Source organism: Apodemus sylvaticus, chromosome 1 (genome assembly GCF_947179515.1).
Source record: "Apodemus sylvaticus chromosome 1, mApoSyl1.1, whole genome shotgun sequence".
Classification (NCBI taxonomy): Eukaryota; Metazoa; Chordata; class Mammalia; order Rodentia; family Muridae; genus Apodemus; species Apodemus sylvaticus.
The window spans coordinates 118501393-118516060 of NC_067472.1; the positions used below are offsets into that span (position 1 = coordinate 118501393).

At 36.9% G+C, this 14668-nt stretch overlaps 1 protein-coding gene across 2 annotated transcripts in view; it reads right to left on the minus strand.

Annotated features, from left to right (window-relative positions):
- The window catches only part of Grm5 (glutamate metabotropic receptor 5), a 551762-nt gene that overhangs the window by 136916 nt on the left and 400178 nt on the right, over positions 1-14668 (minus strand). For both annotated transcript variants that reach the window (XM_052177680.1, XM_052177672.1), the window contains exon 3: positions 7091-7326. In XM_052177680.1, the coding sequence (XP_052033640.1) occupies positions 7091-7326 (236 nt within the window). The remainder of the gene's footprint in view (positions 1-7090; positions 7327-14668) is intronic.

Below are 14668 nucleotides of genomic sequence, written 5' to 3' on the forward strand. Positions count from 1 at the left end.
ATTTTTGTTTCTCCTATGATAATCTAATATAATGTATAATTTTCTCCTTACTTTTGTCCTTCTCTCCTTTTCCTGAACAAGATTTTCTGTTATTGTACCTGCTTCTGTGGATTAGTTCTCTGAATATTTGGCAACTAGAAAAAAATAAATGGTGAATGACAGGCACTCTATTATGTAAATGACATTATTGCCAAGTCATATGCATTTTTCTTTTAATATTTTATTCCTTTGTATCTTTAGTTCTTGAATTGTATTTAGATAGTATGATGTCAAATATCCAAACATATGTCCCTTTGAATCTGCCTCTGATTTGCCTGACATTGCAAACTTAATTATAATTCATTAATGCAAATTATCTTTTAAAAAAAATCAAGCGTTTCACAATGATCTTCTTAGTGACCATGCCTTTCACAGAAGCTTGTCCTGTTATTTTAGCAACATGTTTCAGCTATATGGAACAGCAGCTCCTTTATTTAGTAACCATCTGGCTTGAAAGCCAGTTCTGTACAATTTTTAAAGGTTGTGGCACTGGCAATTACTAAGATGTTAAAACAGTAGGCCAATCATGGTGGCTGTGGAAGGGACAATCTCACACACTTGCAACATTTTTGTGGATAAATATATTTATAACAACTAGCACAAGCAGTGCCATCTGTTACAATGTTCTTTACAGTATTACCTATATTTCTTTCTATGAAAAGCCAGTCCTTGGAAAGGTTGTGTGTGTGTGTGTGTGTGTGTGTGTGTGTTATTCTTTGTAGCCTTTCTGAATCTAAATTATATAATACATTCCCTGCATCCAACAAATGATTCAACTCTCAGTATTCTCTATCTGATTTAAAAAATATTGGATTAAGGTTGTAGTCTTAGATACTTCTTTTCCCGGAGGAGGAATGATTTTTGATGATGAGTATCAAGGAAAATCGCATGTCCCAAACACCAGGATAGATAATAGGATAATTATTCCTGTTTCTTAACCCTTGTTTTTTGAATAATGATTCTGCCAGATTACTTTTCCCAAAATATTATTATCTGGGAGTTCAGAAAGAAAATTCTTATCATATTAAGTGTGGAACTTGGCTCATTTCATTTGGCCTTTATATTTCTGCTCTTAAAATTCTAGCATCCCTTTCGTTCAGATAATCACTTCCTCTCAAAAGTGTAGATTTTTTTTATATCATGTTTTCAGTTTGAGAGATGCCTAAGTGTTCTGAACAATAACTGCAACATTAATGGATATTTTGAAAAGTAAATAGAAATGGAGTGATGACCTGAGTTCATTTTTCAGGGCAGGGCCCTAGAGGGAAGTAGCCAGGAAATGAGACGGTAGAAAGAGACCAAAACACTTAAGGTGAGGTGGAGTTGCAGTGTAGCTAGGTCTTATGTTAGCAAGCTTATTAAGAAGCACAGCATCTTATATACTCTTTTCAGGAGCGAAATGAGACAGAGCCAGTGGGAATTATACAATAGTACAAAGTCAGAAAGAAGCTAAACCAAACAGTGTTGTACAAGGAGAGTACAGGGTTTTTCAAGAACATTACAGACATGGCACACACTGGCCTTGGAACTGATAACCATAGTCCATAATCATAGTTCATCAGAACCTAACCTTCTCCAAGGCTCTGGGACCTGGCCATTACTGGTTCTGCCAAGCATGTTCCTGTTTTAGACAAAGAACTGCTTTTCTTTTCCATACATTAGGATCTCAGCGAGAGCCCTAAAAGACAATGGTATACAATTCTGATAACTGAATAATAATGGGCATAGTCTTAGTAACTCACTTATCTGCAACCCTTATAAGACACATTCAGGACACAGCAGGTGCTAGCGAGGATGTAGAGAAAGAGGAACACTCCTCCACTGCTGGTGGGGCTGTAAGATGGTACAACCACTTTGGAAATCAATCTGGAGGTTCCTCAGAAAACTGGGCATGGCACTTCCAGAGGACCCTGCTATACCACTCCTGGGCATATACCCGGAGGATTCCCCAGCATGTAATAAGGACACATGCTCCACTATGTTCATAGCAGCCCTATTTGTAGTAGCCAGAAGCTGGAAACAACCCAGGTGTCCCTCAACAGAGGGATGGATACAAAAAATGTGGTATATTTACACAATGGAGTACTATTCAGCCATTAGAAACATTGAGTTCATGAAATTCTTAGACAATGGATGGAGCTGGAAAACATCATACTAAGTGAGGTAACCCAGTCTCAAAAGATCAATCATGGTATGCACTCACTGATAAGTGAATATTAACCTAGAAACTTGGAATACCCAAGAAATAATCCACATATTAAATGATGTCCAAAAAGAACAGAGGAGTGGCCCCTGGTTCTGGAAAGACTCAATGCAACAGTATAAGGGAATACCAGAACAGGGAAGTGGGAAGAAGTAGATGGAGGAAGGGGGGGGGGGGAAGAGGGCTTATGGGACTTGCAGGGAGTGGGGACCCAGAAAAGGGGAAATCACTTGATATGTAAATAAAGAATATATCGAATAAAAATAATAAAGTAAAAAATAAAATAAAAAACATTTTAAAAAAGACACATTCATTAGAAAGAATGTAGACACCAGCCGGAAATTCATTGTGACAGGTTTGCAAATGTTTCTAGCTCCTGGACACACTTTTGCATATGAAACCAATGATACAGTAGATACTTATATGTAAATAGTTATATATGGCTGCTACTGCTGTTGTTGCTACTGTTTTCTCTGTAGTAACATTGTATGACAAAGTAACTTAATCAATCCCTTGGAAATCTTTAAATACAAATTAGTTAATGGTACTATTTGTACTTTTAGCATCATTGACTTATATAACAACACCAAACTCTATGATTTCAGTAACTCTTTAAAAGAAATTTTAATTTACTAACCACGCAGCCTGTGAATGAATATATGCTAGAAAGCTCACCCACATGAAATCCTGCTTAATCACACGGGAACCTAAAGTAAGCCAGACATCAAAGCAGTTATATTTGTTAATTTTTAAAAATTGATTATTATATTTGTTTACATATAATATTGCCCTCTCCTCTTATCCCCTTCCAGAATTCTTCACCCCAGCCTCCCCCCCTTTACCTCTGAGAGGGTTCTCTCTCCTCCCACGTGCATCTCCCTTCCCTATCAAGTCTTTACAGGTGCATCTTCTCCCAGGAGCAGTACCAAGGCTGAGGCCAGATGAGATAGTCAACCAGAGGAGTTATCAATTACTGGATGCAAGCAACTAAGTTGTAAAAAGCTTTAGATTTAAACTCAGAAAAGCTTTAAAGAAATTCAACCTGTACCACAGAGGGTAATCTATGGTTTCAGTCTTCATTTTGGGAGGTTCTGTTATTGTAGTAATACTGTCTTGGTCTAACAAAAATAAAGTGATATTTGTTTCACTATGTTTTCTATAGATAAATCAAATATTTTCTATAGATACAAAGTGTCTAGGAATGTGGAAAATAAAGTTAAACAAGGAAGTCTTTAGGAGTCTGTAAAATGACTATAAGAAGTTTACATGCTGATAAAAAAATGAAAATACTTTGTAACACAGCAGGAAAGAATTCTGTAGACTGCAGCTGCTTGTGTGGATGATGACCAGGCTATTGTTCCCCATGCAGTGAATGATTCTCTTTGTGGAGAAATAACTATATCGGCAATTTCCCATTCAAAGGGTGAACACCCCTCTCCAAAGGTAGCATAATAACAAATGACTAAGCAGTTTATGTATGAAATAGATGTTTATTTTAATCTGAGGAAATGCTGAGGAAGTAAAGGATATAAAGACAGATGTTCTATAACAGTGGCAAGCAATGATGTATGCAAGGAGAACATTTTGGGAAATGATGAACTAGAAATTGTGTTCTGATAGCGCAGAGATAGGGGTGATCCAGAGCTAGGAGTGATCCATGCCAATTTTCAAGTTATTATATGATAAAAGCCAGCAAAAGGTAAATGAAGGAAGTAGAATAGACGTCAATGCTTTCGTGGGAAGAAGATAACATAGTGATTAGAAATTCTAAGAAATGGGCTCAGCAGAGAGGTTAAGGAGACCACAAGAAAACCTACAGAATCAAGTAATGTGGGCTCATGGGAACCTGCAGAGACTGAACCACCAACCAGAGAGCATGCATGGGGTGGCCACAGGCCCTTCGCATGTACAGACAGTTGTGAAGCTTTGTCTTCAGGAGGGAGTTGTAACAGCAGTAGCAAGTGCTATCCCTGATTCTGTTGCCTGAGCCTTCATTGCTCCTGGGATGCCCTTTCTTTCCTAAATATAAGAAAATACATCTAGAATTATGGCCAATTGATATGTCAAGGCTGATATCTATGGGAGGCCTCCCTTTTTCTGAAGAGAAAGGGAGGAGGAGCAGATGGCAGAGGAAGGGAAGAAGGGGAAAGGAGGAGAGGAGCAATGGGAAACTGCAGTGTAGAAATAAGTAAATAAATAGATTAGGTAATTAATTAAAACTTAAGGTGGTATTTTAATTCTGGGCATGTTGCCTCCACATCCAACCTAAAATAAGATAGTTTTCATCAATTTTAGACAGAAAATAAAAATCATATGTTAGTAGGTGAGTTTACAGATGATATTCTCCTAATAATGGGTAGAATTTTGAAAATGTAAAACTTATTATGAAATATTTTGTCATTTCTGTCCTAAAACCTAAAATAAATATCCCATAGAAGAAAAATAATAGATAAATTTAAGTTTATATGAAAAAGAAGACAAAGAAGAGAAAGAGGAAGAGGAAATGGAAGAGGAAGAAGAAGAGAAGGAAGAAGAAAAAGAGGAGGAAGATGAAGTGGAGGAGGAGGGGGAAGAGGGCTCAGGGGGTGAGAATACAGAGGTGTTCCCTTTATGTCAGTCTACCAAAGTATTTTCATACTCATGTGTCTACAAACACCAAAGAGAGGACTATGCTCCCTAAATCTCCAGATGGAAAGGGGTGTGTCATTTCAAAAGTTGATAGAAATAAAAAAAAAACATAAAATTAGCAACAAAATTGTGAATCATCAGTGGAAATGTTGCTTATTTCAAGTTCTTTTTGCATCTCCTCCCCACATCACATCGGACTCAGGGTAAGCCTGTGACATATTTTCTTCACTGACTGTTGATGTGGGAAGTCCAAGCTCACTATAGGTGGTCCACTCCTGGACAGGTACTCCTGGGGTAGATAAGTGGAATGACTAGTAAGCAACCTTCCTCCAAGGGCTTTGTGTCAGTCCCTGCCTTTATGCACCTGTGGTGACTTCCTGAACAGCTTCCCTTGATGCATGTCAACCATCTGAAACAAATCACTAAATCAACCCTCTCCTCCTCAAGTTGTTTATGGTTCTGGTGTTTCATTATAGCAAGAGAAACCCTAGGTAAAGCACCTTGCCATCTGCTTACCTGGATAAGAACCAAAAGAAGGTGGCTACATTCTTGTTTTCTCAAATCATGACAAAGGAAGCACAAACTATCACTACTATCTCCATCAGTTCATGAAAGGAATGAACTGATAGCAAAACACTGGATGCATGTGACTCTAGACAGCGGCTGCTTTACAAATTCGCTGTTTTCCTCATTTTGGTACAGGAATGTGGCTACCCATCTGTGGACTAGAATTGGAGTGACAATGACAGAGACTGCCACAAGCATCCAGCCTTTCCAGGGCCAGGGCTTTCTCCTTCCTTCTTCTTAGGAATGATTTGATATGTGAATTGTGTCTTGGGTATTCAGAGCTTCTGAGCTAATATCCACTTATCAGTAACTGCATTCCAAGTGTGTTCTTTTGTGAATGGGTTACCTCACTTAGGATGATATTTTCCAGTTTCAACCATTTGCCTAAGAATTTCATGAATTCATCGTTTTTAATTGATGAGTAGTTTTCCATTGGGTAAATATCCCACATTTTCTGTATCTATTCCTCTATTGAGGAACATCTGGGTTCTTTCCAGATTCTGGCTATTATAAATAAGGCTGCTATGAACATAATGGATTACCAGGACAGTGATGTGGGAGGGAGTTGATCAGGGAACGGGTAGAGGGAAGAGGGCTTATGGGACATATGGGGAGGGGGGAACCGGGAAAGGGGAAATCATTTGGAATGTAAAAAAGAATATAAAAAATAAAATAAAGAAAGCAAGCAAGCAGAAAAAAAACCAAACAAACAAACCTGACACAAGCTAGTGCTCTCCCAGGACAAAGGAAAGGAGCAACAACTGTGACATTTAATTTCTTTGGAAATCTATGTCCTGTTTTTGGTGCACAATGTGGGTTAAGTCATTCTCCACACACTCCTTATCAATTTTAACAAAGCTTTTGTGAAATTGACTTGTATATCAATAATCAATATTAGCTATGCCAGGTTATTAAAATCAAGAAAGGATTTTATGATGTGGCATGCACAACTATATATTTGGCTAAGCCTTTTGCCACTCACAGCATTGACAAAACAAAATTGAGTTTTTGTTAGCAGTATTGCCTTTAACAAGATGTTAAAATTTTGAGGACAATGAACCTTCCACACCATAGTACCCTTATAACTAAAGCAAGAAATTATCACATTGTTGAGCCTTTTTAATTACTTGCTTAATTAGTAAATAATGGTATTAATGGAATTATATTTTATAAAATATTATTATACACATCAAACTTCCTGTTATTATTTCTGGTTTATTTATTGTGGTAGTAAATAGACTTGCCCTCTGACTTTGATTCATTCATTCTTTAGACATACGTTCCATTGCCTAACTTTTCAAGATGATAGAAATGCATACAACAGGGCCTCTGCCTTCAGAGATGGCAAGAGTGGTTTCACTCTGGAGCTAATTCATGTGATGCTTCTAGCACAGTGCCTTACAGAAACACATTCATTTTAAGTTAAAAATAGTGGTTATTTAATTATTTTAAATTTCAATAGAGTAAACACTTGCTTTGATATGTTTTGGTTAGTGAGAATAAATCCAGCTTATCACCATTAAGGAGCAATACCCACTCTGTTTTTGTAAGTGTCCTCCACACTAATGAGTGAATCTCTATCCCCATAACACAATTCTCACAAATTGGAGACTTAGACTTATCCACTTTAAATAAAATAATAAATCAGCTTACTGTTGCAAGTCTTGTTGTACTTGCTGTTCTCCTGTGCAAACCCTTCCAGCCGGCACTGAAAACGATGCTGCCAAAATTCTTGAAACCAAGGGTTTCTGAGGTTTGTTTCTGGCCGGAGTTTCAGATAATAATCATCAAACCACTTGACATCAGGAGACTGGAGCTTGATTGTAATTCCACCGACAGCTTCTCGCTGGTACCCATCTGTCACGTCGTACCTGTCAGCCCAGCCATCACTGTGGATACAAGCAAAAACAGTTCCCTTAGCTTAGAGGAGAAATATTCTGGGGAAAGGAATCTTTATAGTTTGAGACACTAATTGCAAAATGGTATTAACAGGCCTCAAGAAGACCATGCATTATATGACAAGGGTGATTGTTATCTACCAGCCTGTTAGAAGTAAAAACAAAAATAATACCATCATGGAAAATGTGGCTTTCAGACATCAGAGTGCAATAGTCTTAACTTTGAATTGTAGAAGCAAAGCTAATATTTTTAACGGAATTTCACAAATTGTAAAATATATTGCATGTTTTACTATTTTACTGTCATAATCTTCCTGGATTTTAATAAGAACATCAATTACCGTTAAATATCTCCTTTGATTTAAATTATAATGATCATTAAGACAATAGCAAAATCGGGATTAGAAGATTGGAAAATATTTCCAAAACATATACAATATTCATTAAAGTACTATGACATGATATATTGTGATTTTCACAGGAGACAAAATTATAAGGGTTAAAATATTTTGTAAGTAGCCATCCTGTGATTAGAATATATATGGTCCTTTCCAGCCTGTGTACATTCAAATGAATTTAGGCATATATTTAAATTCATATATTTGCATAACTTCAAAAAATTAAATGATGGGATACCAATGACAGTGAGAGGGAAGACACCTCATAAATCAACTCTCACCTGGAGAGAACAGAAAGAATTAGGAAAAGTATTTTAAATTTATGTAGAAAAATAAAGGAAATATATGATTATAAATACTTTTAAGAAAATGTATTTTCTTAAAATACTATTTCACAAGAAAATATTTTCAAGTTAAATGGTACACCTTTTAGCAGATAGAAGAAGGGTTATTGATTTGTGGATCCCCCTTTCCAGTGCAGTACAGAGCTGGTGATAGCCATCTTCTGCAACAAGTGATGCTGTCCTCTCTAAAAGACATGGAAGTCCTCTTTGAGGAAATACGTGCCCCAATACAACTTCGACAGTTTAAGAAACTAACACCAAAGAAGAAATAATGTGGCAGGATCTGAGGGGATCTGAGTTATGACTGCCCTGCAAAGCAGGAAGATATTTTAATTCAAGCAACATGATCCATTGTTTACCTCCTCTATTTTATTTTCCACTGAATAAATATTTTTGCCCAGTAAAATAATTTGCCTATAAAACCAGGAGCATTGGGTAAGAAACTAAAATATAACAAATTCGTGACTATTTTAAAAGGTGATACGCTATGTCAATGTTGATTTAAATATTGATAGTTTTATGATTTGCTTCAAAGGTCACGATTGTCACTAGTGTGTTCCTGATGTATCCCTCAATGATCTGAGCTATTTTCCAAGGAAAAGGCTGGAAAGGGAGAGAAAGAAATAAGCAAGCCAAATGAGCCAATTCTTCTCCTAAGGCCCTTTAGATGGAGTATCTTATTAAAAACTATCTGTGGAGTAATTAAAAAAGTAATAACTTTGTGACAGATTAGGGAAAAGGAAGGAAAGCTGAGAATTTTGTCCCAGTGTTGAATCTGGGTATTTCACACACTATCTTCTCTCAAGTGTCTCTTTTTCAGCTACCGAAGATTTTATTTAAAGCCGACAAGTTGAAGTGACGTGGGCTTGTTTCCCTCCTTCCCCAACTCTGTTGTCTTTGAGAGTGGGTCTCCCTGGCACCCAGGAGCTGCATGGGCGAGCTGCAAACAGGGCAGGAAGCTCTGTCTGTCAAGCAGAGACCCGTTCTCCCTGGATACGTGAATTCAAATTGTTCTTTTGGTTAATGTTAGCTCAGTCTTATGTAACATTATGATTATGAATGTTATATAAAAATATGAGATGATAATGGGCTCAATTTACTCTTCACAATCCATTCATTGAATTTAATGGAGTTTGCAAAGAGCTGGTTTTGACGAAGTCTCTTGTGGATAATGTTTCCCACAAGTATCTGGATCCAAGAATGGTAATCCGCTCATCTTTTGACTCTGCTCTTTCACAGTTTGTTTTGCTCAGGCATAAATGTCTAACAATTTTGAAAAAAAAATAGTGTGTTGTCATTAGCCTTGTTAGCTCATGCTGTAAACTTAAAGTTATTTCGATTCAGTTATTTCCAATTTGTAGTAAAATGAAAAAAAAATCATTGAGTTAGAGTAGAAACCAAAAATTCTCAATAACTATGAGATAAGCAGGGTCATTATTTTTAACTTATTAAGAATGTCTGCCAGGTAAGTCCCTAGAAAGATTATTTTATGCTGAAAAGTTTCTGTATATACTGGTTATTACTTATTACAATGGTGACAAATGAGCTGTCAGAGTTCTCTAAAATGACAGAGCATTTCAAAAAGAATCCAAAAATTAAAATCCATGTTAAGAAAAGCCAAAACCTTCCTTTCTAAACCCTAGTTCTTTTTATTGCTTGGAAAATATGGTCTTCAACATGATGTTGCCACATTAATGCTTCAAATGATTCATATTTTGACATAACAAGGGGAAAAGGAAAGAAAACTAAGTACATGCATGCCACACATAAGGCACTTTTTAAAGACTTATTGAATATCTATCTATCTATCTATCTATCATCATTTATTTTTGTTTCACTAGTGGGCATTTTTGTTCATCATTTATCATCTATTCCACTTTGTCTTCCTCTGGGATATATTTCAGCAGCAGAGCACTTTCCCAGTGTGACCAAAAGCTTGGGTTTCAGTCTCAGAATTATATATTTGTAAACTCAACTGCTTTCTACACTTACTTACAAGACCCACATTAATCTTGAATTAGTTTAGAGTTGTCAACAAACATGGATAGAGGACTAAAATCAGAGTGTCCTGACATGATATTCTCATTTAGGATGGAACGAGATGTGAGTTCTCACAAATAAAAGTCTTTTTCATACTGTATTTACTTTTAGAAACTTCACAGTTTTTATAGGTTTTATTGCTGAGTTTGCTTTCTCATGTGGCCTCAAGGATAGAACTTAACATGTGATATAGTGTTCCTAAGCATGGGGAAGCTGTGATTTCTATATGATATATACACATCATATAACTTTGTAGTCAGGAATGGAAAAAATGCTCTACTCTGAAAAGGTTATAATGGTTATAATAGTGAATCAAATATATATATATATATATATATATATATATATGAGAGCTCCCAAGGTTCAGGTTTGGTGACACTTTTGGACTTTTTTTTTTACTTTTGTTTTTAATGAATGTATTCTTCATTGACATTTCATATGCTAAAACCTTTCCTAGTTTCCCTACTCCCTGAATACCCCCAACCTCTCCTCCCACCCCCTCATAATTAACACTTATGAAAGTTTGTTTCCTTTTAAAGATTATTTTCCAAAGTTCTGTTGTTCAGACTTAGAAATTTGATGATTTTAATAAACAGAAAAAAAGATTTTTGTTTTTAGAAATGCTATTATAGGTACGGGAAGCTGTGGAAGGAGAGAAGCCCCGCAGCCATATTTGCTGTCTGCAGGGACACAAAAGGATCACTAGATACTGTAACACCCTGAGTCTTAGATTTCTGGTGGTGCAAACCGCCAGGGGTCTGCCTGCACTCAGGAACTGAGCACCTAGGCTGCTTTTGTCTGCCAGCCAGTCCATCATAGAACCTGAGTCCTATGTGAGAATCAACAGAGGGAGTGACCCCCACCACAACTTCTTCCCTTCAGAATAGAGCAGACAGAGAACACCTGGTTGACCTTAACAACCTAAGTATAGCATTGCTTGAGGCAAGATTGAGAAGGGCTCCAAAGGCACAAAAGAGGAAGCCAGCATATCAATAATCTGTGCCAGAAGAAACCCAGTCATCCAGTGTTGCAGAAATAACCTTAAAGATCGACACTAGGTTGAAGCTCCAGCCAGTGACAATAAGCCCATCTAACTCCTGGGAGAACCAGATGGCTAAAGGCAAACATAGGAACGTTACTAACAGAAACCAAGGCATTATGGCAGCATCTGAACCCAATTCTCCAACATTAGCAAGTCCTGGATACCCCAACACACCAGAAAAACAAGATTTGGATTTAAAATCAGTGGTCATGATGCTAGTACAGGAACTCATGAAGGACATACTTAAAGAAATTCAGGAGAAAATGGATCAAAAATTAGAAGCCCTTACAAGGGAAATACAAAAATCATTGAAAGAAATTCAGGAGAATACAAAAGCCAATAAGGAGGAAACGCAAAAATCACTTAAAGAAATACAGGAGAACCTTGATCAACAGGCAGAAGTCATGAAAGAGGAAACACAAAAGTCGCTTAAAGAATTAGAGGAAAACACGAACAAGCAAATGACAGAACTGAGCAAAAATTTTCAGGATCTAAAAACAGAAGTAGAAACAACTAAGAAAGCACAAAGGGAGACAACTTTGGAGATAGAAAACCTTGGGAAGAAATCAGGGACCATAGATGCAAATATCAACAACAGAATACAAGAGATAGAAGAAAAAATCTCAGATGCCGAAGATACCATAGAAACCATGGACTCAACAGTTAAAGAAAATGCAAAATGCAAAAAGCTTGTAACCCAAAATATCCAGGAAATCCAGGACACAATGAGAAAGCCAAATCTAAGGATCATAGGTATTGATGAGAGTGAAGATTTACAACTTAAAGGGCCAGCAAATATCTTCAACAAAATTATGGAAGAAAACTTCCCTAACCTAAAGAGAGAGATGTCCATGAATATACAAGAAGCCTACAGAATTCCAAACAGACTGGACCAGAACAGAGATACCTCCCGTCACATAATAATCAAAACCCTAAATGTACTAAACAAAGAAAGAATACTTAGGGCAGTAAGAGAATAAGGGCAAGTAACATATAAAGGAAGACCTATCAGAATTACACCAGATTTCTCACCAGAGACCATGAAAGCTAGAAGATCCTGGGCGGAGCTCATGCAGACTCTAAGAGAACACAAATGCCAGCCGAGACTACTATACCCAGCGAAACTCTCAATTACTGTACATGGAAAAACCAAGATATTCCACGACAAAACCAAATTTACACAATATCTTTCTACAAACCCAGCCCTACAAAGGTTAATAGGGGGAAAGCACCAGTACAATGAGCGAAACTATACCCTGGCAAGAGCAGGATATTAAGCTTCTTTCATCAAACCCAAAGAGGATAACCACACACATATAAAATTAAAATAAAAAAATATTAGGAAGCAATAACCACTACTCATTGATATCTCTTAACATCAATGGACTCAATTCCCCAATAAAAAGACATAGACTAACAGACTGGTTACGTAAACAGGACCCTACATTTTGCTGTTTACAGGAAACACACCTCAATGTCAAAGACAAAAACTACCTTAGAGTAAAAGGCTGGAAGACAATTCTACAAGCAAATGGTCCCAGGAAACAAGCCGGAGTTGCCATTCTAATTTCAGATAAAATTGACTTTCAACCTAAAGTCATCAAAAGAGACATGGAAGGTCACTACTTGCTGGTCAAAGGAAAAATCCAACAAGAAGAACTCTCAATCCTGAACATCTATGCCCCAAATACAAGGGTGCTCTCATTCATAAAAGAAACTTTACTAAAGCTCAAAGTACACATTGCACCTAACACAATAATTGTGGGTGACTTCAACACTCCACTTTCACCAATGGACCGACCAGGAAAACAGAAACTAAACAGGGAGACAATGAAACTAATTGAAGCTTTGAACCAATTGGAGTTAACAGATATATATAGAACTTTTCATCCCAAAGCAAAAGAATATACCTTTTTCTCAGCACCTCATGGTACCTTCTCCAAAATAGATCATATAGTTGGTCACAAGTCAGACCTCAACAAATATAAGAAGATTGAAATGATGCCATGCCTCCTATCAGATCACTATGGAGTAAAAGTGGTCTTTAGTAACAGTAAAAACAACAGAAAGCCCACATACACATGGAAACTGAATAATACTCTACTCAATGATACCTTGGTAAAGGAAGAAATAAAGAAAGAAATCAAAGATTTCTTAGAATTTAATGAAAATGAAGGCACAACATACACAAATCTATGGGACACATTGAAAACAGTGCTAAGAGGAAAACTCATAGCTTTGAGTGCCTTCAAAAAGAAATTCGAGAGAGCTTACACTAGAAGATTAAAGGAACAACTGAAAACCCTGGAACAAGAAGAAGCTAATTCACCTAGGAGGAGGAGAAGACAGGAAATCATCAAACTCAGTGCTGAAATCAATCAAGTAGAAACCATGAGAACCATACAAAGAATCAACAAGACCAAAAGCTGGTTCTTTGAAAAAATCAACAAGATAGATAAACCCTTAGCCAGACTAACCAGAGGGCACAGAGAAAGTATCCAAATTAACAAAATTAGGAATGAAAACAGAGATATCACAACAGAAACCGAGGAAATTCAAAAAATCATCAGATCCTACTACAAAAACCTGTACTCAACACAACTGGAGAATCTGGAGGAAATGGAAATTTTCTTAGACAGATACCAATTACCAAAATTAAACTGGGATCAAATAGACCATCTAAACAGACCCATAACCCCTAAAGAAATAGAAGGGGTCATAGATAGGCTTCCAACCAAAAAAAGCACAGGACCAGATGGTTTCAGCGCAGAATTCTACCAGACCTTCAAAGAAGACTTAACACCAATACTCTTCAAACTCTTCCACCAAATAGAAATAGAAGGAACACTACCCAACTCCTTCTTCGAAGCCACTATTACGCTGATACCAAAACCACACAAAGACCCAACTAAGAAAGAGAATTTCAGGCCAATTATCCTTATGAATATCGTTGCAAAAATACTAAATAAAATTCTTGCCCACCGAATCCAAGAGCACTTCAAAATGATCATCCACCATGATCAAGTAGGCTTCATCCCAGGGATGCAGGGATGGTTCAATATACAGAAATCCATAAATGCTATCAACTACATAAACAAACTCAAAGATAAAAACCACATGATCATTTCATTAGATGCTGAAAAAGCATTTGACAAAATCCAGCATCCTTTCATGCTAAAAGTCTTGGAAAGGACAGGAATTCAAGGCCCATATCTAAACATAGTAAAAGCAATATACAGCAAACCGGTAGCCAACATCAAACTAAATGGAGAGAAACTTGAAGCAACCCCACTAAAATCAGGGACTAGACAAGGCTGCCCCCTCTCTCCATATCTTTTCAATATAGTTCTTGAAGTCCTAGCTAGAGCAATTAGACAACAGAAGGAAGTCAAAGGGATACAAATTGGAAAGGAAGAAGTTAAATTATCACTATTAGCAGATGATATGATCGTATACTTAAGTGACCCTAAAAACTCTGCTAGAGAACTCCTACAGCTGATAAACAACTT